Source organism: Suncus etruscus, chromosome 4 (genome assembly GCF_024139225.1).
Source record: "Suncus etruscus isolate mSunEtr1 chromosome 4, mSunEtr1.pri.cur, whole genome shotgun sequence".
Lineage (NCBI taxonomy): Eukaryota > Metazoa > Chordata > Mammalia > Eulipotyphla > Soricidae > Suncus > Suncus etruscus.
Genome location: NC_064851.1, coordinates 25,078,160 through 25,104,167, shown reverse-complemented (window position 1 = coordinate 25,104,167; position 26,008 = coordinate 25,078,160). Strand labels below are relative to the sequence as shown.

The 26,008-nt window shown below is 35.6% G+C and overlaps 1 protein-coding gene across 1 annotated transcript in view; it reads left to right on the top strand.

Moving 5' to 3' along the window:
- Window positions 1–26,008, top strand: part of NEGR1 (neuronal growth regulator 1) — a 919,240-nt gene that overhangs the window by 492,010 nt on the left and 401,222 nt on the right. Inside the window, exon 3 of the mRNA XM_049772064.1 lies at window positions 19,914–20,039. Within this exon, the coding sequence (XP_049628021.1) occupies window positions 19,914–20,039 (126 nt within the window). The remainder of the gene's footprint in view (window positions 1–19,913; window positions 20,040–26,008) is intronic.

The following is a 26,008-nucleotide window of genomic DNA, read 5'->3' as shown; positions in this document are numbered from 1 at the left end:
CGCGGAGGCCTGAACCCTACGTGTGTGAGCCCTGAGCATTTTTGGTGTGGGTCTACCCCCCAAAACTACTATTCTGATCCACTCTGTATAGACACAGATGTGTGCTGTAAAGTAATTTCAATAGCAGTGTTCTTTCTATATAGTTTGTAATTTATACCAGGGAAAAGGTAAATCATGCAGGCATTGTAGATTCCCTGTGATATATAACACTGCCATAAGTGTTCTGCTTTTCCTGCTGCTGCTATTGCCTGAGGGGGTAGCACTATTATGGTTCTGATTTTAAGTGATATTTTATGTCTTTGAACCATCCTAGTAAGTGAAGCTGAAACTAGCCTGAGGTTCAGTAGGGATTTGAACTTTGGTATGTAAACTCTCATGTGTTGAGGTTAGCTATTGATCCTGTAGCCAAAATGAAGCAAAAATAAAAATCTTTACAGCCCCAAATATTGAAAATCTTGTATAACATATCTTGTGTTTTTGCTTTTGAAAAAGTACAACTTGTGCTTTTGCTTTTTGCCTATATATCAGGTAAGAAATTTACATTTACTAAATATTTTAAGTCATTTTATAAATTCTAATCTGTGAAAAACTATCCACCTATTTTTCTAAACTAGAGGTCTTTATACTTTATCATCTAATCTTTACATAGGTTGATTTCTTAAAACAATATGTGTTGTACATATTTACTATATATGTTTATCTGTATATACATGTTTGACACCAAAGACCTATTTAGGAAGAAAAGTCTATGTATGTGATAGTCAAATTGAAATAAATGGAAGGTATAGAAGGAGCAACACTGTTTCAACTTCCTTTTTATTTTCCATTACTCAATATCTTCTATACTGTGAAAAATTTGTAATTTACTTTGGCCAGAATAAAAATTAATATATATATGTATGTATATATATGTATGTATATATATATATGTATATATATATATATATCCTATGGTTTACCTCCTGCAGATGGCTGCTTTATTCTCCCACTGCCTATTGTCTTGTTCACTGTACTGCAGGACTGGCCTTATGTTTTTCAAAGGGAAAATAACAGGATAGGCAACAGTTGCAGTGATAACATTCTGACTCAATATAAAGTTGCCTCTACACAGAGTTTTCCTCTTAGGAGAAAAAAAATGAAATTAAATTTAAGCTATTCATAAATTATTTTTTTTGTTTTTGGGCCACACCCGGTGATACTCAGGGGTTACTCCTGGCTATATGCTCAGAAATGTCTCCTGGCTTGGGAAACCATACAGGACGCCGGGGATAGAACCGTGGTCCATCCTAGGCTAGCGTGGGCAAGGCAGATGCCTTATGCCCTGCACCACCACTCCAGCCCCTAAATCATCTCTTTTGTGGAAGATGTTTCACTTTAATTTAGGCCCATAATACTCGTATTATCTGTTGGATGATCTTTCTAGGGCATGCATTTAAAAAATAGTAAAAAGAAGATTTGGACAAGTTTTTCTAACATCCTGAAAGTTAGTTTCCAAGATTTACAAATTCGGACCTCACTCTTCATGGTCTGGGATCTCCTGAATCAGCCTGCCAAACACACAAGATTATGCAATTTAATTGAGTGCAGGCACAACAGTATAACAACTTGTTATTACTTGGTTTAGTTTTAGGAGACAAAACCTATATTGTTAAACTGTTGGCAATTTCTGAACTCTAGAAGTGAGGGAAAGTTGGAGAGGGAGTTCGTGTAGCACCAGGGATTAGATGCACACATTCCATCTGTAAAACATTACTTCCACTTTGATCTATCTCTTTAACCCACGATCTCAAACAACAGGTTTTAACCGCCAAATTTCAGTTTAATGCCGCCTGTTAAAGATCCTTACCTAGAGCTAGAGGTGGCAATAGCAGTAGAGTGTTTGTCTAGCCTAGGAGAAATTGCAGTTCGATTCCCCAGTATCCCATATGGTCCCCCAAGCCAGGAGCGATTTCTGAGTGCATAGCCAGGAGTAACTCCTGAGTGTCACCAGGTATGGCCCAAAAAGCAAAAAAAAAAAAAAAAGATCCTTAGTTTCAGCATCTTCTCCAACAATTTCTATAGGGAAAGTGATGTATGCTACTCTTATCTTACCCCCAAACCTAAACCTAATATAAAACATTTTATATTGTAGAATTAATGACTATATATATATATATATATATATATATATATATATATATATATATATATATATTGGTTTTTGGGTCACACCTGGTGACACTCAGGGATTATTCCTGGCTATTTGCTCAAAAATTTCCCCTGGCTTGGAGACCTTATGGGATAATGGGGGATCGAACCCCGGTTCGTCCTACGTTAGCGCGTGCAAAGCAAACGCCTGCACCACTGCTCCAGCCCCAATGCTTCATATTCTGATTAATATTTTAGGTCTTTCTATAAGATTAGTCAATTTTCATACAAACTGCGAAGTTAGTCCTTTAAGTCAACTTGGTATTTAATAAATGTTGAATAAATGATGGATAAATTAAAATAGTCTGCAGTCTATTTTACTATTTTATATGGCTGTTAATGAAGACATAGAAAATTGGTATATATTCGCACATAGATTTCTTAAAAAAAATGTATAACCCTAACTTAAGCAACATGATTTAAAGTTTGAACCAAAACCTAAAAGCATCATTATTCTCAGACATGTTCTTTGCCCCCAAATGTAGTTTTGACATGTTTTATCAGTAGATAAATCATAAATCGAATAAGTCTAAATTTGCAAATTACAGGTTTTGTTTTATTTTTTCATATCACTATTTGAGTGATGATATGAAAGAGTAAGCTATAGAAATTTCTTAAATAACATAATCTATACAAATATAAGTTGTAGGTTATAAACTAGATAAATGATGATGCTAACTTGGTACAGGGAATACCATGAAACATCCACAAACAAAGAAAATAAAGAAATAAATAAAACTATCTCTAGAATCCCCTTTCCTTTTAACTTCCATTTTGAGAACAATACCCTTTCAGGGAAGGTTTTTATATCATGTATCTCAGCTTTCCCTTTCTGGGGACTGGCCAAGACTGAAAGGGAGGTGCCAGCTTTGAAAAAGGAAAACTGTTCCTTTGACATCGCCAGCATTATCAGAGATGGGAGTGCAGAAACAATCAATTCTCCTAAGATTTATAGTTATGTCTAGCTTGCAGACTCAAGCAGTTTAGAAAATCTCTAGCGATAGATATAGCTTATTTGAACTAACTCAGATTTCAAGTCTGTGGAAAGGAAAATAATATGTGCATACTATTTAGAGTCAAATTCTTTTGACCCTAAAATGAAGTACGTTTTTAAGTAAAAAATAATACTAACTGACACAGACCTTACTAAGCTGTGGTAGCACTTATACTCTGTTGAAAATAATTGTGCATTGTTTTGTCTGATTACTTCTCTTTTGGTTTCTGTGAAAAAAATATACTAGACAATGTAATTGAAAAATACTCTGTATTTAATGCTTGTGAGTACCTAAACTCATAAAATCCCCTGGAGAGGAGAAGGTAACATAGGACTGTTGACTTTATAATTACATTTTCACTATATTATCAAGATATGTTATACTGTGGGTTTTGTTTTGATTTTTGTTTTGGGATCCACCCAGCAGTTTTAAAGATTTTCCTACCTGCATGCTAGGAAAGTGCCAATGCCCAAACTATCTCTCCTGTTCAAGATTCATGTCTCATCATCCTAAAGTATAGTGAAATTCATCCTGGCATTCTTTGAGATTCTTAACTTTTATTAAGAATTTGATTCCCACCACCAATGCCACCCCCACCTCCTCCCCTACCCCTGCCTGTATTTCTGACAAGCATTCTACTTTTTTCATGCTACACTGATGAAGGGGGGTATTCTGTTTATGACTGAAATCCAACTACAAACATGCTTGTAATCATGGTGCTTAAATAAAGATTTATTTAAAAGAAGAATTTGAATAAATGGGACCTAAGCAATAATACAGTGCGTAGGGCATTTGCTTACAAACATCTGACTTGGGTTTCATTCCCAGCATCATATATGGTCCTCCCAGCAATTACCAAAAGTTATTTCTGAGTGTAAGTCTAGGAGTCATCCCTGACTTGCAAGCTCTGATCTTGCAAGAAAAAAAATATTGTTGGTTTTCACCGATATATAATTTGTTTGCCATGTGTTGATTATGTTTTTTTATTCTTGAAAAGGTTAAGGTTACCAAACAGTCTAGTTATTATATTTTATATAAAGTAAATAAGCAAGTGAATACTAAATAGCAATGATAATGACATGATAGTTACCACAACAAAAGACACCAGACAAATAAGGGGGAAGAAACAGAACGCTGAGGCTATAAATGATTATTTTGATAAGACACATACCCAGAAAAATAATTCTAGCTTTAAGATGGCAAAACATATAAGTAGTGCATTGCTTTAAGGTAATATTTAATGTATAAATATTTATTAATATATTAAAATATCTTTTTCCCCCTGTGGTAAATTTTGAGGTGAAGAGAGACACGTTGGAGACAGGTTAGTAAAATAGGACGTAGATAGGATGAAGTCACTTTTACTCTTATTTTTTATTTGCCTGTTAAACATATTTAGACAACAAATTTAGGTATTTGGTGCATAATTCAAATAGATACATTATCTTGTGGGTAAGTCATCTATGGAATCAGAGAATGAATAAAGTTATGCTAAACATTGTCTATAAAACATTATTTTGCAGCTTTAGAAGCAGGTGTATTTTGTAATCAGAATACTGTGGTTACAGTAAATGCTGAACTAATGTTTTTCAATAATCTGTATATATAGACACAAATTAATAAATACCCCCATTCAATTCTTAGTCTTGACAGGCTATTGAAGATCACCAAATGGATCTATATCTGTGATCTTTCATGGACAGCTACAGCTAAAGAATTGTTAGGGCATTTCATTGATTCCAATGAGCAATGCAGCATTCCAGATTTAATTAATCCAATACAATATTTACAGTTAACTATCAAATATATTCTCTAAAGGTTTTAAGATTATGTGTAACCTATTTATGAAAATTACATGTATAGACTCTTAGGTAACTAAACACAGTACTCAAATGATTTCTATTAAATACTAATTAGTCAACTTGATGTTGACTACACATCTTTTAGTGAATATAAAGTTAAATCTGTAAAGGGTTTTTATTTAAATTCTCAGGATTCACTCCTGGCTCTGCAATCAAGAACTACTCCTGGCAGGCTTGAGGGAATACAGGGGATACCAGGGATTAAATCTAGGTTAGATACATAAAAGGCAAACACCCAATCCACTCCAGTCCTCTGTGAAGGTTTTAAGAATTATTTAAATAAAAAAGATATTTATTATACTTTTATTTATTTTTTAAAATAATGTTAATATTTTATTGAAGCCATTGTAATATTTTTGGGGCGGGGGGTCACACTCGGTGGCACCCAGGAGTTATTTCTGGCTCTGTGCTCAGAAATCTCTCCTGGCAGGCTTGAGTGACCATATGGGATGCTGGGAATCCAGAGTCCGTAAGGGGTTGGCTGCATGCAAGGTAAAAACACCTTACCACTGTGCTATCGCTTCGGCCCCATTTATTCTTATTTATTAAAAAAGATGCATACATTTAAAAAATCATCCAACCACATAACTTGAACTATCTAGTCCTGCCTCCCAATTAGAGGGGGAAATAAGGGAGGTACCAAGACCAAACAGGTGTAAGATCAGTATGTAATAAGCTAGGCACGGGGGGACCACTCATTCTAGCAGCCTCGGGGGATGGGGAGTATAAGGGAGGCAGGATGGGAACGGAGGAGAAAGGAGGACAATTTGGTGATGGGAATTCCCCTCATTTTATGTTAATATGTACCTAAAATATTATTGTCAATGATATGTAAGGTACTATGATTAAAATAAAAATTATATAAAAATTATCCAACCACTCATAGTTTTTTTTTTGGGGGGGGCACATTCTGCGGCACTCAGGGATTACTTCTGGCTTTTCCCTCAGAAATCACTGCTGGCAGGGTTGGGAGACCATATGAAATGCCAGGAATCAGACCAGGATCTGTCCCAGGTAGGCCGTGGGCAAGGCAAATGCCTTACCACTGTGCTATCTCTCCAGCCCTGTAGAACTCTTTAAATATATGAGTCATTTAACTATGGACGTAAATGGATACATTTAATTTGAATTTCATGATGTCAAAGAGATGCCTTAGTCAGTAAGGTGCAATCCTTGTAATGTGCATTGATTCTGCTTCAATCCCTGATATACGGTCTACCCATTACCACCAAAGCACTCTCAAGCACAAAACCAAGAGTAGTCCTTGAGCACAGTACAAGTCACCAAGTAACCTAGAGAGAAATGTAATATATCTGTTTAGTGTAACTCAGACATATTTATTAGTGATACAATATTCATGTAAAATGACAAAGGCAAATAACTGTCTTCTCTTATTCATCTATCTTTATTTCATAAAAGGCCAGAATTATGCTCTGAACTTTGTTCATTTCAATTGATTCTAGAACTATTCCCTACATAAAACTCAGTAAAAGTTAGAAGACTTTTACTTGGAGTTAGGGGGGAAAAGTTAGAAAAGTTAAAATTACTGTGCAATGGTTTTGAATATTCAGCTTCATAATGCCTGTCTTTGGTTTCCATAATCTACAGTGCATACAAAGAAAGTCATTGCTCTTTTTAACATACAGAATATATTACAAATGTGTGTTGTATTCTGGGAAGACTCTTTCAATAAGGGATCCCTTATTAGCAACCTCTTTCCAGAAACTTCTTTCCTACAGCATATTCTGGATCACAAGTCTCTGCTAAGCAATGTAATTTACTGATATGTCATGTCACATCTAGAATTAAAAACTATTCCCCACCATATAGTTTCCAATAGTTAAAAATCTGAGTTATTACTAAGACATGTATGTTTCTCTGTATGTTCAAATACTGTGATTAATATCTAAAGATAAAAGGTAAGACAGAAGCAACCAAATACAATTTAGAGGACTAAATGCCTGGCTCTATGATACACTATATTTAACTAAAATATACATTTATTTTCCTCGGGGCCAGAGTGGTGGCGCAGGAGGTATGGCATTTGCCTTGCAGTTCTAACCTAGGACGTACCTTGGTTCAATTCCTAGGCATCCCATATGGTTCCCCAAGCCAGGGGCGATTTCAGAGTGAATAGCCAGTAGTAAACCCTGAGCATCATCGGGTATTGCCTCCCCTCAAAAAATAACATTTATTTGTCTCTTTTCAAATAATTTGGATAAATAAGATGTATATATATGTATATATACATATATATATATATATTAGGAAGCTATCCATACTTCACTGATTTCTATATGCTTCAATATAAATAAGGAAATTACTGTTATATTTTACATTTTAAAAATCATGAGCAGAGTAATAGCACAACAGGTAGTGCATTTTCCTTGTACACGGCCTACCCTGGTTTGTTCCCCTGCATCCCATATGGTCCCCTAAGTTTTCCAGGAGTTATTTCTGAGTGCAGACTCTGGAGTAACACCTGAGTGCTGCTGCTAGGTATGCCTTCCCAAAATCATGAGCATTTGTATGTCTGTGTGTTAATATAAACATATTTAATAGTTTACTATATCAAATCTGTTCTTATATCCACATACCAGAAAATGCATTCAGTCTATGCTAAAAATTTACTTTCTGTGTCTTGCCTATTTACAGTAAAGCACAAAGCCATTTTACTATCTTTGTTTCAGTTCTATTTTAATTTAAATTAAAAATATGTCTCGTGTTTGGAGAGATTTTCTTTGTTTATTTACCTCAGAAGTCCTCAACAATAGCTTAATATTTTAAATATCAACTGAAGTTTACAGTTCCAATACATATTGTTGTGTATGTAAATATTTTGGGGGATTACTATGTTGCTCACCCTAATCTGATTAGGTGATTGTGCCCTACCCTAGGGTGTGACCTGGCATTCTGCCCCCACCCTAGGGTAGGACCTGATTCTGCTTCCACCATTGGTTGGTATCTGATCCCACCATTGGGTGGGACCTGACTCTGGACTATAAGAGCAAGGGTCTGTGGAAGGCGAGGGGCTTTTGCTGGCTGGAACTGAATCGGAGTCTTTGGACTTCAGTTTTGTCCATCCAAATAAAGCAAATATTTCCACGAGCCTGATTGTCTGCGAGCTGTTTACCCGCCGTTTCACCTCAGAACCGTGGGCTAGACAGGGTGGCAGACACGTGCTACGAGCTGGAAGAAAAGGGCCTCATTCTCCATCCCTCCATCAGTCAACCTCTTCAGGGACATAGCAGGACAGCCCCTGAAGAGGTTGACTGATGGAGGGATGGAGAATGAGGCCCTTTTCTTCCAGCTCGTAGCACGTGTCTGCCACCCTGTCTAGCCCACGGTTCTGAGGTGAAACGGCGGGTAAACAGCTCGCAGACAATCAGGCTCGTGGAAATATTTGCTTTATTTGGATGGACAAAACTGAAGTCCAAAGACTCCGATTCAGTTCCAGCCAGCAAAAGCCCCTCGCCTTCCACAGACCCTTGCTCTTATAGTCCAGAGTCAGGTCCCACCCAATGGTGGGATCAGATACCAACCAATGGTGGAAGCAGAATCAGGTCCTACCCTAGGGTGGGGGCAGAATGCCAGGTCACACCCTAGGGTAGGGCACAATCACCTAATCAGATTAGGGTGAGCAACATAGTAATCCCCCAAAATATTTACATACACAACAATTCCCCCTTTTGTTTTTAGTAAACAAACAATATTGTCTACAATTATTAAAAGAAAAATTAGTCAATAATAAAAGAGCGGCTGTTTGCATAAGCGCATCACAGGAAAATGTAAAGAAAAACTTCTAACCTAAGCACAGGGTGTCTAAAACCAGAAACATGTATCAAGGAATCAACTACAAGCTCCTGAGAAGATAAATCTAAGACGTACATAGATCTTTCGAAGAGACACCAGAAAGGTTGTGTAGCAGGCAAGAAGAAGCACCTTTTCTTTATTTGTTGTTGTTGTAGGTGGTGGTGGTGGTCGTTTTTGGGTCACACCTGGCAGTGCTCAGGAGTTACTCCTGACTCCACGTTCAGAAATCGCTCCTGGCAGATACCGGCATTTGAACCAATGACCTTCTGCATGAAAGGCCAACGCCTCGCCTCCATGCTATCTCTCCAGCTCCATTTTTATTCAAGTTCAGGTAGACCAGAAAGCCCATCTTTGAGGGCATTGAACTAGGCCTTTATTTCGGAAGAAGTGGCACATACACCCTCTGCACAGTGGGGAGCCACTGCAATGATGATCAATAGGTATCTGAACTTAGTCCAAGTTCTTAATCCGGTCTGAAGTCCATAAGATGTCTGAAATTGATGTCGACTATTTATAGATGGGAGCTTAAGTCACAAACCAAAACAAAATGTTTAAGGCAGAGACCCTCCCTGTGTAAATAAACAACTTGAGGGCCCATCCAAAATGGATGGAACCTTCTATAAACCTAGTATTTTGCCTATGATGCGCCCACGCAAAAAACCCTGAGAACAGACAAAAATATCATTTGGGAAATTATAGACAATAATATATAACTCACAAACCTAAAGTCAAGAAAGCAAAACCTTAATGTAATACAACATCGATTCCTAATATTAAAAACTAAAATAAAAAAACATTAATTACGATAGTCAAAAGAAGCGAAGTACCAAACATAACTTCAAAGGATTACAGTTATAGGAAAAACAACAGATGTAATTTCTACAGAGTTCAATACCAATGTGTAAATATGAGGGGTCTGGAACTCCAAAAAGACCGGCAGAAGACACTTGATGGGTCTGGAAAAGCCGGTTGAAGCCTTGTACAGGAGATAACATCAAGCTGAATGAAGAAGGAAGGCCAGTACAGTCATCCATGTGTTGGGGCATCCCCAAGCGTTACATCATTACATCATAAGTTGGTTGGGCTTCTGTATTTCCTTTGGGATCGGTGCAATCTTGGGGTAGCCATTGTAGAAACGGTCAACAATAGCATTTTGTATGTGGATGGAAAACCAGAAATTCAGATAGCACAGTTTAACTGGGATCCAGAGACTGTGGGTCTTGTCCATGGATCTTTTCTCTGGTGTTACATTGTGACACAAATCCCAGGTGGCTTCATTTCCAACAAGTTTGCAGCATATATGGTGTAAAACTCCAACAGTCATGGATTTCTTCTTCCCGCCGAGATCAGGAAGCTTGTAGTTGTGGGTGAAGGAGATGGGTTGCACATGTGAAATCCTGAAAATTAAAATGTTAAGGACTAGGAAGAGAGAAGGAAGGATAAGGAAGACTAATTTGGGGAAGATAAAGTTAGGAAAAAGGAAACTATATACAAAATATGCAGAACAGACAGACACTAAACAAGACATACATACACAGACTTCACAAAAAATATGGCCATAACACTCACTCATACTAAAAAATATTTGTTGGAAAGGATCCAAAATAGAGCAAAAGAGAATTCAGCTGAATCAATTAAAAGCTCCTTAAAATGTAATAGCCGGCAATTGTTTAGATAAATCATTTCAAATTCACAAAAAAAAAATTTTTTTTTTATGGTTTTGCCTAGCAGATCTGAAAGAGAATTTCATGCATAATACAAACATGGACAACTCTACTATACGTGTATATCAGTATATATACAAAGTTATTGTATAACAGTAACTTTATGATAATCAATCATAGGCAAGAAGCACTGTGAAGAAAGTCCACCTAAAATTATCATTATGTAAGCGTCTTAAAACCTAAATTGAGGGAAATAAAGCAATGATGTTAAAATAAAAAGAGTGAAAGTCGTTAAATGAGTATACCTAGAAAGAAAAACAACATTAATATGATGAGAAATTTCTCTTTCAGGTGAACCTTGACTAAATTAATTTGTAAAATTTCATGATTAACTGAGACCTAGAGCAATAATGAAATTAAGACATAAATCCATCCTACAAGGAAACACATTGGGGATTCATGATTTTCAATCTATATTCATTGATCATGCCTGTGGAAAGAATCCTAGAGCATTAATAGCAACTGATAAGGAAGTAAAATGATTATCTGGTGTTCATTGTAGATCTCTAAGAAGTATAAAACAGGATGTATGCTGCTGTGGATTTCACCAATGTATTAGGGACTTTTTTGATCTTCTTGTCATCAAAATTGATCCAGTGTTGTTTTGCAGCAATTTTACAGTATGAAGTACAGTGTCCATAGTGAACTTTACCATAATGGTTTGACACCGATGATAAGTTGTATTTCTTAATCTTGCTTTTATTCTCTGAAGTGAATTCCTCTAAATTGAGGTCTTCTAAAGGAAAATCTACATAAGTATGCAATTTTTTTATTTGTTTGCCATCAAAAGCAAAACGTTTCAAGTGTATTATAAGTACTGGTGGCAGTTTCCATAAGTACGTTTTCTTTGAAAAATCCCTTCTATTTTTGCAACTGTTGCACAGAACTTTGTTGTCATTTCTTAATTCTTCTTCTTTAAAAAATTCAGAGAGGCATTCCTGTAATGTACATTTATCTGTAGATGTAACAGCCAAAGACAAATGAACAAATGTCTCATAAACCTCAGACTTTTGGTGGCAAGTGAGACACTGGAGTATAGATTTGAATTGTCCTTGAAAGAGATCATAAATAATAGATTTATGAGCCTTTTGGTGTTCTGGACTAAATTGTTCATAATTTTCATTTCCCATGAGATGTGTAGTTTTGTCTGTCATTAGATTTACAGTAAGCAAGTCCTGATGTAATCCCTCTATTAGGAACATCAGTAGTTCGTGAGGATCCTGCTGATTGTGTCCAGCAAACTGGTCATTAAGTAAACCAATTGTTACTTTGAAGCTTTCAGGGTTAATATATCTATGAAATCCATTTCCCATGGTTTTGATGAGCCGACCAAATTCTTCGGCTAATTTACCTTCATGCCCCATCGGATTTTTCTTGTTAATATCCTTTTTATAATGATCTTTATAAAAATACTGAGTTAAGTCTGAAATATTATACAAGCATTGCAATATTGAGTTCATGTAGCAAGAGTTTCCTATATTTTGGAGCCCAGTTAAGACAGGTTCCTGTCTTTCCTTTTGCATCTCGGAGTGTAAGGGTTTATCACTACCATCAGTCTCACTCATTGTATGGTGTGTGACAGCTAAATCGTTCCCTGCCCCAGAGACCTTAGTAATATTACTGCTGTTAGTGTCTGAAGTATTCTGTTTTTTCTCTGAAGGGGAGTTTGTAGTCTGAACCTGATCATTTGTGCTAGCCCGATTTCTAACAAGACGTAATGGAACCCAAAATTTTTTGGGAGGGTCATCATTTATAGAAACATAGGCATAACCCCTTCCTCTTAGGAGAAGATAGCCAGCTATCCATTTTTCATCCTCCTTGATCCAAATAGGTTTATGGGTTGTTTCTTGTCTCTGAATATCTTCTTTAAAATGTCTTTCCGCTGCAGTGTAGCTTTCCCCTTGGGGTAAGTTAAAGTAATTTAGTGTGATAAGAGTCAAAGACAGCAAATCCGTTGGTGGTAAACCTCTTTTTCTATTTTTTTGCAATTGAGTTTTTAAGGTTCTGTGAGTCCTTTCTACAATGGCCTGTCCCCTACAATTGTAAGGAATTCCTCTGAGATGTCTTATCTGCCATTCCTTACAAAAAAATTCAAAAGTTTTGCTAACATAGGCTGGCCCATTATCAGTTTTTATAGAATATGGAATACCCATCACAGAGAAACATTGTAAAAGAAAACTACAAGCAGCCTTAGATTTTTGAGAAGACATGGGAATTGCCCACATAAACCGAGAATAAGTGTCCACCACAACATGAAGATAAGGTTTCCTTGGAAATAAATCTGTTTGAGTTATATCCATTTGCCAAAGTTCGTTAGACTGTAAGCCTCTTGGGTTTGCTCCTGCTATGTGAGTCTTTTTTGTTAACGGTGCACATACGTTGCAGTTTTCTACGATTTCTCTAGCTTGCCTCCATGGAATTTGGTAATTCACATGTAAACGGCGAGCATTTGTGTGTAGGGCTGAATGTTCCTCTATAGGTGATTTAAATATAGGCATTGCTAGCAAGTCAGCAGTTTTATTTCCTTGAGCCATAGGTCCTGGAAGACCTGAGTGGGCTCTAATATGTGTGATGAAGATGGGCTCAGTTCGTTTTTGAAGAAGCTGCTGTAATTGTTTAAGTAAGTCCTGTATGATCGGGTTATTAGCATTAAGGGATGCAGTGGCTATCACATGACATAAATTTACCACATACAAAGAATCAGAAACTATATTCATGGCTTCAGATACATTTTCTAATAGGTAAATTAACGTTGCTAATTCAACTTTCTGTGCAGATTTATATTTGGTATCTATGGTCATATTAATGTTGTCTCCAGTTATTCCTCCTTTTCCATTTTGGGATCCATCAATGTAAAAAACCTTGGCATTGGGAATAGGGGAATCCCGAACAATTGAAGAAATAACAAACTGAGTTTTCTTTAAAAAGTCCCAAATTTTTCCTGCTGGATAATGGGAGGATATTTCTCCTGTGAAATCTGAGAGGGCCCTTTGTAGAGATTCATTAATTGGCAATATTGACTCAATTTCCTTTTTTGGTACTGGCAAAACTATTATATCTGGATCAAAACCTAGTAAAGATATAGATCTGAGTCTTGCCTTGATAATAATCTCTGAAATCAGTTGTAAGTAGGGGACAACTGAGCGAGGTTGTTTGTTATGTAAATACACCCATTCCAAAGGTCCTGACTGTTGCATCAAGGCCCCTGTGGGGGTTTCTATAGTAGGGAAGATTAACAGTAATACCTTTTCTCCTGGGATGAATCTTGAGAGAAACGATTTTTGTAATCTGCTCAAGAAGATGTCCAATTCATTTTTGGCAGCTGTTGTTAAATTTCTCGGGCTATCTAAAGCAGGATCACCCTCCAACGTTTTAAACAGATTAGATAACTCTGCATTTGGGATTCCTAGTGCAGGGCGGAGCCAATTTACGTCACCTAAAAGTCTCTGAAAATCATTAAGCGTTCTGAGGTTTTCTTTTTTGATAGAAAATTTTTGTGGACGTATAGACGTCCGGTCCAAAATAAAACCCAAATATTGATACGGTGGCATTATCTGTATTTTTTCTAAAGCTATTTTCAGTCCTGATGTTTGTAAACAGTCAGTAACATAAGAGTATAATTCCTGTAAATCTGTTTCGTTGTTCATTGTGAGCAAGATATCATCTGTATAATGAAATATCATGGCTTGAGGAAATTTTTCACGAGCAGGGCTCAAAACCTTATCTACAAAAAACTGACACATGGTTGGGGAATTCAGCATGCCTTGGGGGAGAACAGTCCATTGGAAACGTCTGCAGGGATGGGTATTATTGAGAGAAGGAACTGAGAATGCAAAACGTTTTTTATCATCTGGGTGGATAGGAATATGGTAGAAGCAGTCTTTCAGATCAATTATAATTAGTGGCCATTCCTTTGGAATAACTACAGGTGATGGTAAACCAGTCTGCAATTTGCCCATAGGTATCATGGATAAATTTATAGCTCTAAGATCCATCAAAAGTCTCCATTTACCGGATTTCTTTTTTATAGTGAATATAGGTGAATTCCATTGAGAAAAAGATGGTTCAATATGTCCTAAACTTAGCTGTTCCTCCACTAATTCTGTCAGCACCTTTAATTTATCAGTTTTAAGGGGCCACTGACCTGTCCAAATTGGTTCATCAGATTTCCATTTTATTTTTATTGGTGCTGGTGTTTTTACGGTAGTGGCCCCCACTAAAAATTTTGGGTTTTTAAATCAAAAGAAGGTTCGGACTCTTCTGGCGCTAATGGGATGTGGAATTCTGCTTTCCACTGTTTGTGTAGGTCACGGCCCCACAGGGATGGTGAAAATGGGCCCACGTGAGGTCTGATTATTGCTTTTTGATTTTCTGGGCCGTAAAATAGTATAGTCCTCGTACTCAACAGACAGGAACTCAGGCCTCCTATTCCTTCTAGGGAATACGGGATTTCCTGAAGAGGCCAATTTTCTGGCCATTCTTTATCAGAAATTACGGTAACCTGAGCACCCGTATCTATCATTCCATCAAAGGGTTTGCCTTCCAAGTGAAGTTTGATCATTGGGTGTTCATCTTTACATTTAGTAACCAGAGCCACGATTGGGTTTTGAGCAGCACCCGGATCTGTGCTTCCAAAACCTCCAATTCTAGTCTTATCTGAAGTCCCAAATTTGACATAAGGCACTATTACTATCTGGGCAATCGCTTCTCCTTTTTTAAAGGTCCATGTAACTGGTACAGTAATAACTACAATGATTTCTCCCATGGAATCTGAGTCAATGACACCAGTGATTACTGATATACCCTTTATGTTGAGGGAACTTCTGCCAAGAATCAAACCCATGGTATCTGGGGGTGGCGGGCCTACAATGCCAGTTTCTAACATGTAAGGGCATGCTCCTGGGTAAATTGTAATGTCCTCTGGGCATAATATGTCTAATCCGGCACTCCCTGAAGTAGAGTGGATTAATTCCCTTATCGTGATGAATTTTCTTGGGCTGGGCTTGGAAGAATTATTGTCTGTGAACTTTGCCCCTGATTTGGAAGGGCCTGGGGGGAGGCCCTGTGGGCGTTTCCCTGCATCTTGTATGTGTGTTCTTGGGGAGCTGAATTTATAAGGAGACGACAATTTCTTTTGATATGTCCCTGTTTTCCACAATGGTAGCAGGCGATTTGCCTCCTGGGGACTGTGTTGAAACCTCTACTTAGGTTATTATTAATGAGGTTTCTGGATCTGCAATCTTTCGCCCAGTGGCGACCCCTTTTGCATTTTGGGCAAAGACCTGGTTTCCGGAAAGTGTTCTGTCCCCGAGGGGAGTAAGACATTGTTCCCTTGGTAACTGGGAAGGTTTGTACTGAGTCTGAGTGGGGTGGGGGTTGGGGTTCCACATAGACATTCCGGCAGGCATAAAGGTAATCATTCAGATCTGACTTTTCATTTAATGTATTCAATACTAATCTACAGGCTGAATTTGCATTATGATAGGCCACAGATTTTACTAGGAAGTTTCTAATCTCCTCATCTTCCACCTGTAACTTCAGAGCATCTTTAATCTTACCTACAAACTCTGCAAATGACTCATAAGGGCCTTGGGTAATTTTTAAAAAGTTTCCTCTACCAATGCTGTTAGAATCAATTTTTTCCCATGCTGACAATGCAATCTCCCTGATTAAATTTAAGATTTCCTTAGGTAAAGCTGCTTGTGTCTGAATATTTGCAAATTGATTTTCTGCCATCAATAATTCATACGATAGAGTAACACCTGCCACTTGCTTTTTCATACCATCCGGACTATATAATTTAGCTTTTACGCCTTCTGAATAGTACATTTCCCATTCAGTTCGCTGTTTAGATGACAGGCATATTTCAGCGATTCTTTTAAAATCATACAAAGTCCAAGATGAGTTATGACTCCAAAGTCTTAATAACTCCACACTGTATGGCGATTTTGGCCCATTTTCTTTACATGATCTTTTAAACCGATCTAATTCTTCCATCTGATAGGGTACATAGTTAGAAACATTTACCCCGTCTATAGGGGATAAAGCCTGATTAGCAAAATTACTCTGAATAGAGCTCTGAGACTGAGCATGTGGTTCATTTTTTGAATCTGCTCTGCTCTGCGATTCAATTTTGTGACTAGAAGGAGGCATACTTCGTGGAGTTAGCACTGGAGGTAGATCATTATCTGAGTCACTACTGTCAAGCAATTCACTAGAATCAGGCTTAACATTCTGAGTTGTTTTTCTTCCAGCAAAAATTTCTATATTGTTGATGGTGGGGCTGGATTCGTCAGCCTGCACCTTGGTCTGAGTTTTCGTCAGATAAATTTCATTATTATCTATACTGGTTTTAGCCTCACCATTTCTACACTTTCTATTTCCTAAATAGAAATAACAGCAAATAACTATGCTCATAATAATAACGTTAGTCAACACAGAAATTCCACAAACTATGATGGCTAGAGACACTACACTTTTCATTTGAAATATAGACCACAACCATCCAACTGCAGTGATTGTCCTTAGATCAAAACCAATTAGTTTTAAACAAAATGGAATGATCCACTTGTATACTAGAGCACCAATGCGTAAGACTAAGGGTGGTAAAATCCACATGACTAACCACAGAAACCATTTGATGGTCAGCATAGGAAATTTCCAATGAAATATTTCACTTACAGTTCTGAGGGTCCAGGGTTCAGGTCCCTGTCCGGGCGTCATTATGTAGCAGGACAGCCCCTGAAGAGGTTGACTGATGGAGGGATGGAGAATGAGGCCCTTTTCTTCCAGCTCGTAGCACGTGTCTGCCACCCTGTCTAGCCCACGGTTCTGAGGTGAAACGGCGGGTAAACAGCTCGCAGACAATCAGGCTCGTGGAAATATTTGCTTTATTTGGATGGACAAAACTGAAGTCCAAAGACTCCGATTCAGTTCCAGCCAGCAAAAGCCCCTCGCCTTCCACAGACCCTTGCTCTTATAGTCCAGAGTCAGGTCCCACCCAATGGTGGGATCAGATACCAACCAATGGTGGAAGCAGAATCAGGTCCTACCCTAGGGTGGGGGCAGAATGCCAGGTCACACCCTAGGGTAGGGCACAATCACCTAATCAGATTAGGGTGAGCAACATAGTAATCCCCCAAAATATTTACATACACAACACATATTACTTACCTAGAATTACATAAAATGAAATTTCTTATATTTAAAAAAATGCTAGATTTTCTTGTACAAAAGATGTTGATCCATTAGATATACAAAATATATTCAAATTTCAGACATGACTAGTATTATACTTTTTAACATAGCAGTTGTATCTCTCTTGTATAAGAATAATAGTAGGACAGGTAACAGAATTATATCAAAAAGTGTAATTTTGTTTAGTAATCATTATTACTTTTTGCCATTTAACTTTTATTTATTTGGAATTTCAGCATGCTATAATTTTTATATAGTGAATTAGTGACTTATATATGAATTATATATATTATAGTGAATTATATATGACTTTAGAGAAGTCATATATATTGATGATAAAGTTTTGAAAGCAATATAAGGCATGATAAAAAGACAATACTGAAATTAAATTTAAATGTCATATGTGTAATTAGCACATCTTTTATTAATAATAACATTTAATTCCAGGAGCTTTTCTAAGTCATCTAATCTATCATAAATTATTTTAACTCTCACAGTTATTACATGTAATTTGTATTATTATTGTATTGTTTTAATATGAAAAAACTAGTCTATGATAGATTAAGTAACTTGTTCTAGAGAATACAACTAGCCAGGACCTAGGATTCAGGTCCACAGCTGGCATTTGAGAATATATATTATATATAATTTTAGATAATATAAATATTATTAATAAAATATCAATATCAATATTAATATTTAATACTAGAAGTTAATTAGCAGATTATTTCTATTTTGGGGGTTTTGGGGCCACACCCAATGGTGCTCTGGGGTTACTTTTGGCTACACACTCAAATAATGCCTGGCATGTTCAGGGGACTATATGGGATGCCAGGGATCGAACTTGGGTATGTCATAGATCGGCTGAGTACAAGGTAAACATCTTACCACTGTTCTATCTCTCTGCCCACATTATTAGTATATTATTTCTAACCAAAATTCTACAGTGTATTCCATCAACACCTCTTAGAGTGATTCCATAATTTTATATATTAGTAATATGCATAATATCTTCTCTTTACTCTGAGAATTATAATAAAGATTCCAAGAAATGTTTCAATGATCATTATAGCCAATGGCACCAGACAGTACTGACAGGAAAAGTCATATTGAGTTATTAAAAAGAACTTTTATAACCCTTAGAATTTTTCTTTTATTTTTAATAATACCTTTATTTAAGCACCATGATCACAAACATGTTTTTAGTTGGGTTTCAATCATAAAAAGAACAACCCCCATTCACCAGTGCAACCTTCCCACAACCAATGCCCCCATCTTCATCTCACCCTCTTTCTGTATTCAAGACAGGCATTCTATTTCTCTTATTCACTACCATTGTCATGATAGTTGTTAGTATAGTTATAACTGCACTCACCACTCTGTGGTAAGCTTCATATCATGGGCTGGTCCTTCCAAACTTCATCTCTATTGTCTCTGGGTATTATTATAATAATGTCTTTTGTTTTTCTTAAATTTCATAGATGAGTGAGACTATTCTGTTTCATCTCTCTCCCTCTGACTTATATCACTCAGTATAAGTTTCCATGTCCTCCCATGTATAAATTTTATGACTTCATCTCTCCTGATGGCTTTCTTATAACTTAAATGCTAAGTTCAACCAAACTATTTTACAAATAAACTGAAACCCCAATAGCATTGCAACCTAGCAATCTTACCATCAATCCTATCCTTATCTGACTACACTAACTTCTTAAAGTCAGCTTATAGCCATAACTGTTATTCTGTCTTAAGTTACAGTCAGATTTCTATTTTTATTTAGTATATCTACTGGAAAATCATACTTTAAGTGAAGATACATGGGATAAAGAGATTATATTCTAGTTTACTGACTACCAAATATTTGCAATAAAATATTAACTTAAAATATAGACTTTTGTTATTAAATATTCATTTAGTTAATAGTAGAAAATTTATAATAAATAAGTTAGCTGATAAACACAAGTTGTTGATTAGTTATTAACATAGAATATAACAGAATCAAAATATATCTCAACTCTTCAGTCTATTGCATGATATCATGAATTTAATAATATATAGTTCAATAGAATATATATATATTCATATATATATATGAATATGTGTTTTGCTAACCATTGTATGTCTGGCCATTTCAGTTCCTCCGAAGATATATGACATCTCCCATGATATGACCATCAATGAAGGAACCAATGTTACCCTTACTTGTTTGGCCACTGGGAAGCCAGAGCCTTCCATTTCTTGGCGGCACATCTCCCCATCAGGTAAAGAATAAATGTATTATTGTTGTTCATGCTTTTCAATAATTTCCCTTAATATCACTGGTTCAGAAATCAAGTTTATTTTCACATCTTTTTTTTATGAGGTAGGTGGGCCACATTTTTGTATGCTTACTCTGTACTTATTGTAGTTTAGAAAACTTAAATGAGTACTTTATTTTCTTGTCATTGCCCAGAATGAAACCTAGGTCTCTTGATTCCCAGTCAAGGTTATTTTCATTTTAGTGTACTGGATAATCACAAATCAATAGACAAAAGTCTCAAATGTAAATATCATGAAAAAAATATCTTAATTTAAATGTGTAAAGCTTTATGCAATTGGCATTCACATGTTAATAGGCCAGCAAAAACTGAGAAGGTAATCACGGATAGAATAAAATTATACAAATTATGAGGCTTTTGGGTCTAATTTCAAACCACAGTTTAGAATCAAGGATTTAGCAGTTAGAATTAAATTTTAAATGACGAGGGATCTAAAGACCCAAGAGTTTAACTTGTGCAAGGTAATATAAGTAGATAAAATTAAGGTATATAGCATTATGGATTTTGAGAATGTCATGAAAAGAAGAGTAATGCTTTTAAGAAATAGAACCATGCCATATTTATGATAAATGAAATTTGGTTTCTTTTATTTTATACATTATGTTGGGCATAGTTCTTACAATTCTATTGTGATAAAAGTACTTTTAAAGAAACCAACATATTTTATGTAGGTATAGAAAGATTATAATTGAAATATCTATTTTATCTGCCAATGCTTTTAATATCACTTATCTTTAAGTGTTTTTCATTTCCTCATTTATTCAGCAGCTGTAATGAGACCTATATCAAATACTTAGATCACTATTATTGTGAGAGAAAAATCAATATTACAGTATTATATATTTATAGAATATGCATTATACCCTTTATAAAGTTTCTGAAGACTGAGTGTTCTTTTGACTACTAACACCTCTCTCCAGAGTAGCTTCAGAATTGTAAAACTAGTGTGTGATCATTAAATTAGTGACATGACTCTTTAAAATTATTAAATGAGACAAATCCAGAACTAACACTTAAATGCATAAATTTTTATTTCAATGTCTTTCTTCATGTGTATAGAATAAGAAATTCTTCATTTAACAATCTTGCCAATTGCTTAAACTGAGCTAGTTTCCTATTTAAAAATAAAGATAATTCATAGCTAATTCCTGTTACTGGAAAATTAAAAAAATAAGAAATATGCTTTACAAAATATAGCTGATATGCTAAAGATTTTCCTGTGTATCAGGACCACATACATCTCATACTAAGGGTCCAAATTAGATCATCTTACCAAATGGCCCAGACCACATTTTAGTAGAAGCCATGATGATCTCCCATCCACATCATTGAGCAGAAGCAATGAACCATCCACCCAGGTCAGCAAGTAGCAAGGCAGTGGCCCTTGAAACCTGAACACTGCTGTAAAGCCTGTCTCCCATTCCATACCCCCAACAAAGAATACCTTCAAGTTTTAAGTAATATGCAAATATGTGACAATTAATAATCATGTTCTCATGGATATTTGCATATAATATGGAAATATAACTTGAAAGAACAAAACTTAAATTTCGATCGCACATAATTTAAGATCAATAATTTCAGACTTCAGTCTCTCTTTCATTGCCTGTTCTTTTTAAAAACTTGTATATTTAGTTTAAATAAATAACTCTTGTTTATTGGAATCATAGTAATTTATATCATAAAGTGTAAAGTAAACAGATTGGGTTTATAAATTTTTAATAGATATTTTTCTTAGTTTTGTCTTTCTGATCATGTCATACTAGGGAATTTGTAAAAAGTGCATACATAATATTATCAGATGACTACTTAAACAAGAAAGGTGTTTTTTATAAATGTTTTTTATAAATGCTTCTAATAAATTCAAATGATAGTTTGTTAATGTTATATTCAAATACATATCTCTGTGGACATTCTATTATAAATAATATGTCTAATAAATTAATTAGCTTTTTTTGTTTGCTTATTTTGGGGCCAAAGCTTGTTTTGATCAGGGTTTATTCCTTGCTTTGTACTCAAGGTAATTCCTGGAAATATTGGGTGACTATATGGGGTACCAGGGTTATACACTAGTAGGGCACATGCATTGCAACTGTTTTACTACCCTTTGGATTCTCTTTTTTTTTTCCAACTAAGGGGCAAAATTATAATCAGTAATCAGTTTATAATAGACCCAAGAAATATCAATGGTTTTTATATTCTGTAATTTTGCTATATTAAGAAAAAAGATGTTTCCAAACAGTGGTGTCATGTGAGCAATCTTTATTGTCAAAATCAGATATGGAATCCAGAAAAATAATTTAACAAACTGTAGTGCATGCTTTACAAGAAAGAGACCTTAGATCTATTCCTGGCTTCATATTGTCCCTGGAATACAATAAGGAGGGAACCCTGAGCACAATTCTGAAAGTATCCTCTGAATGCCACAAGTTATGGTCCAAATATCAAAATAATACCATCTCCTCTCCCCAAACTTTAAATGTTTATTTACTTTTAGTATTAGATTGACATGGGGCCCAGAGAGATAGCACAGCTGAGTTTGCCTTGCAAGCAGCCGATCCAGGACCTAAGGTGGTTGGTTCAAATCCCTATGTCCCATGTGGTTCCCCATGCCTGCCAGGAGCTATTTCTGAGCAGACAGCCAGGAGTAACCCCTGAGCACTGCTGGGTGTGGCCCAAAAAACAAAAAAAATTAGATTGACATGTTTTATTATGTTATTTTTTCCAATGCCCTTGACTATGAATGCTTATTGATTCATTCATGTCTATTGTAACTTTAATAATCAATTGAAAATTTCTGACAACAGAGTGATAGCTACACAGAGTTTCTCTTGAATCTGAAAATTTAACAGTGAAAATAGTTTTGGTGACTTCAATTACAGGCCAAATAGGATTTGAACCAATTTGAACTGCCATTCTACTGGCTCAAACAACTCAATGTACTTTCCCTGAAAAATATTTCCAGGTAAATTTTTGGATTTGAGCTCCCTTAGAGTTTACTTATACTAATATTTTTAATTGTAAGCACTAGTATTGGTATTCATTTTCACATTTAATTTTAATTATTGAGAAAGTAATACAAATTAATGTAAAACAATCTGTATGCTTTTGTCCCATATTTATATATCATTGCTAAGATTATCTCAAATTAAATATATCTATGCAAATGGATAGATATGCATGATAGATTTTTATTATATGATATATATCTACCAAATTATTTTTTATCATTTATAGATAGATGATAGATTGATAGAATGATAGAATTTGTGAGAAACACATGTTATACAATTTTCTCTCTGTTTTTTTAAATTTATGACAGAAAAATAAGCAATTCAACTATATCAAAATATATATGTCCTTTACAAACATTTTCCTTCTAGAACTAAATCCAAGTGTAATTATGTAGACTATTGTCTATATTTCTTTACAATATTTTCACCTTTTTACACATTTGTTGTTTGACTCATATTTCTTCCAGTTATGATTTTAGTTATTTTCTGAAACAAATGAAGAAAGGGATAATCTTTTCAGAGAACTCTATTGTAGTAAAAGAGCCCTTAGGATGGGCGTGGATGGTGGAGGCCTTTGTCCTTAGGCCCTGGCCACATGGCTCCATCCCCCATTAACCGGCAGGTCATCATCTTCAGGTGGTCTCGGTGGGAATCAGACTCACTCAGACAGGCTTCATGAGAGATAACATCTTTATTGGCCCTTGCCATCACTTGTGTGGCCTATATCATAATCCTATTTAAGCATTTGCCATTCTTAGCTAGCCCTGCATCTTAACTTCTTTCATCCATGTCTCCTTCAACCTCCATGCTGACAAAAGACCCTAATTCTTTGGGTCTAAGGCCTTATCTAACCTTCCCAAGATCCCACCCAGGAATGGGTGGGTCTTTCAGGTAGATACACCTAAATCCAGGGTGGAGTCACATAAGGCCTTCCCAGGAATGGGCAGGTCTTGCAGGTAGATACACCTAAATCCAGGGTGGAGTCACATAAGGCCTGCCGGTTAATGGAGGATGGAGCCATGTGGCCAGGGCCTAAGGACAAAGGCCTCCACCATCCAAGCCCATCCTAAGGGCTGTTTTACTACACTCTATCTAAAGGTATAGGATCTCTGTCTTCTCCACTTGTGATATTGACTTTGACTGTCCAACCAACTAAAGTGTATCTTACTTTTGCAATGCTCCATTACTTTTTAGCTTTTCTGGCCCCAATTTTAAATATAAAGATAAAGCATTCTTAAACATAGATCATTAGCAAATATAGATCTAGTTATAAAACAAAAATCTATAGAAATAGTTAAAATAGAAATGTAATCTTAAAGTTCATGGGTAACTATTGAGGCATTTTGAAATTATTTTCAAGTTTCCACTCATTTTAATTGGTCTAATTGTCATTTCTATTTTTTATATAATATAACATAATCTCTAGATGTATTCTCAATCCCTGCTAGTGTTTACTAGTTGATAAAGATATTACTCTGACCTGAAGTGATATTCTGATCACAAATCCTGATAGATTTCTCAGACATTGATTGTCTAATCTGTATTGCCAAAATTAGCAATTTTGTAATTGTAAATTTATATGGGATTAAGAGAGGAATTTAAGATAATTTGAGGTGAAGATTATCAATAAATCTAGTTTCTCTTGTTAAATCCTGGATTTTTCCCTTCCTATTTGTTGGGCCCTTCCTTCTTCCATTAACATCCTTTTTTCTTTTGGCCTGTATCAGTAACTTTTTCACTTCTACTGGCAACATCCTGTCCACATAAATGATCTCATATCTTTTCAGAAACCAGTCACTTGACATATCACTTTTGTATAAGCACACTTATTGAACATTTATAAAGGAAACTACAAGCAATTTTTCAGAGCTTTAAGAGTAAAACCAGAGACATACTCTTTCAAGAAACACAAAAGACAGTGTCATGGTGATAAATGTAGTGACAATGTAAGGTATTAATCCAATTGTAGGGCATTTGAAAAAAAAAAAAGAGAGAGAGAGAAAAAAAACTTAAATGTGGAGGCACAATTATGCATCTATTTAGTTGAGGTGAAATTTCAATTTCTCTACCTTTACACAAATTATTTACTCTATCAGGGATATTTCTTCTATAATGAAGAAGCCCCTTCTCATGTTTGATTTTCTGTGAGACTTTCTATCTTAGGAAAATTGGTAATTTTTCTTTTTGTTTTGGTAGAGTTCCTGTAACATCGCTTATGAAACTAATTCATTGAAACTAATTCATTGAATTATAGTCATTGACTAAATGCTTTCATGGGACAAGAGACCCATGAAAATAGTGTCTTTACATTGTGCCCCATGATGTATCACAGGGCTGAGCAGAAACTACATAAAAATTTTTGAGAGATGAGTAAATAAATCAAAATTATGGAGCAAATTATTTGCTTTAATTTGATCTGACCCTTCTTGAATGAGTCAGAATCTCGAGGTGTGACCCTAATGACTCCTGAGCACTATGAACCTTACTTAACATTTCTAGGACCCAGTCACTGATTCATGAAGCTTATGTCAGAAGATCAAAAATATTATTGGGAAAAAGGAAACATTACTGGGAGAGGCTTCCAAGTCTTTAAGCACTGCTGTAAAGGCCTCTATATACATAAAATTGATTTTTAATTAAAAAATTGTAATTGCTAAGTAAAGATGTTTTCTCTATCTTTGTATTCCACATGGATTTATCAAAAATGAAAAAGTAACATGAATTTGAAAACCATTTGAAAGAAGATACTATGATAGAACAAAAGCATTTCTTTTAGAAATTTTGAAAGCATTTCTCTACTCCATACTTAATATAATCACACATTTACCCTTTATAATCATGTTTTGTTACCGTTACAAGATGACTTCATAAAATTAATTTACAGAGCAGAATTCAACA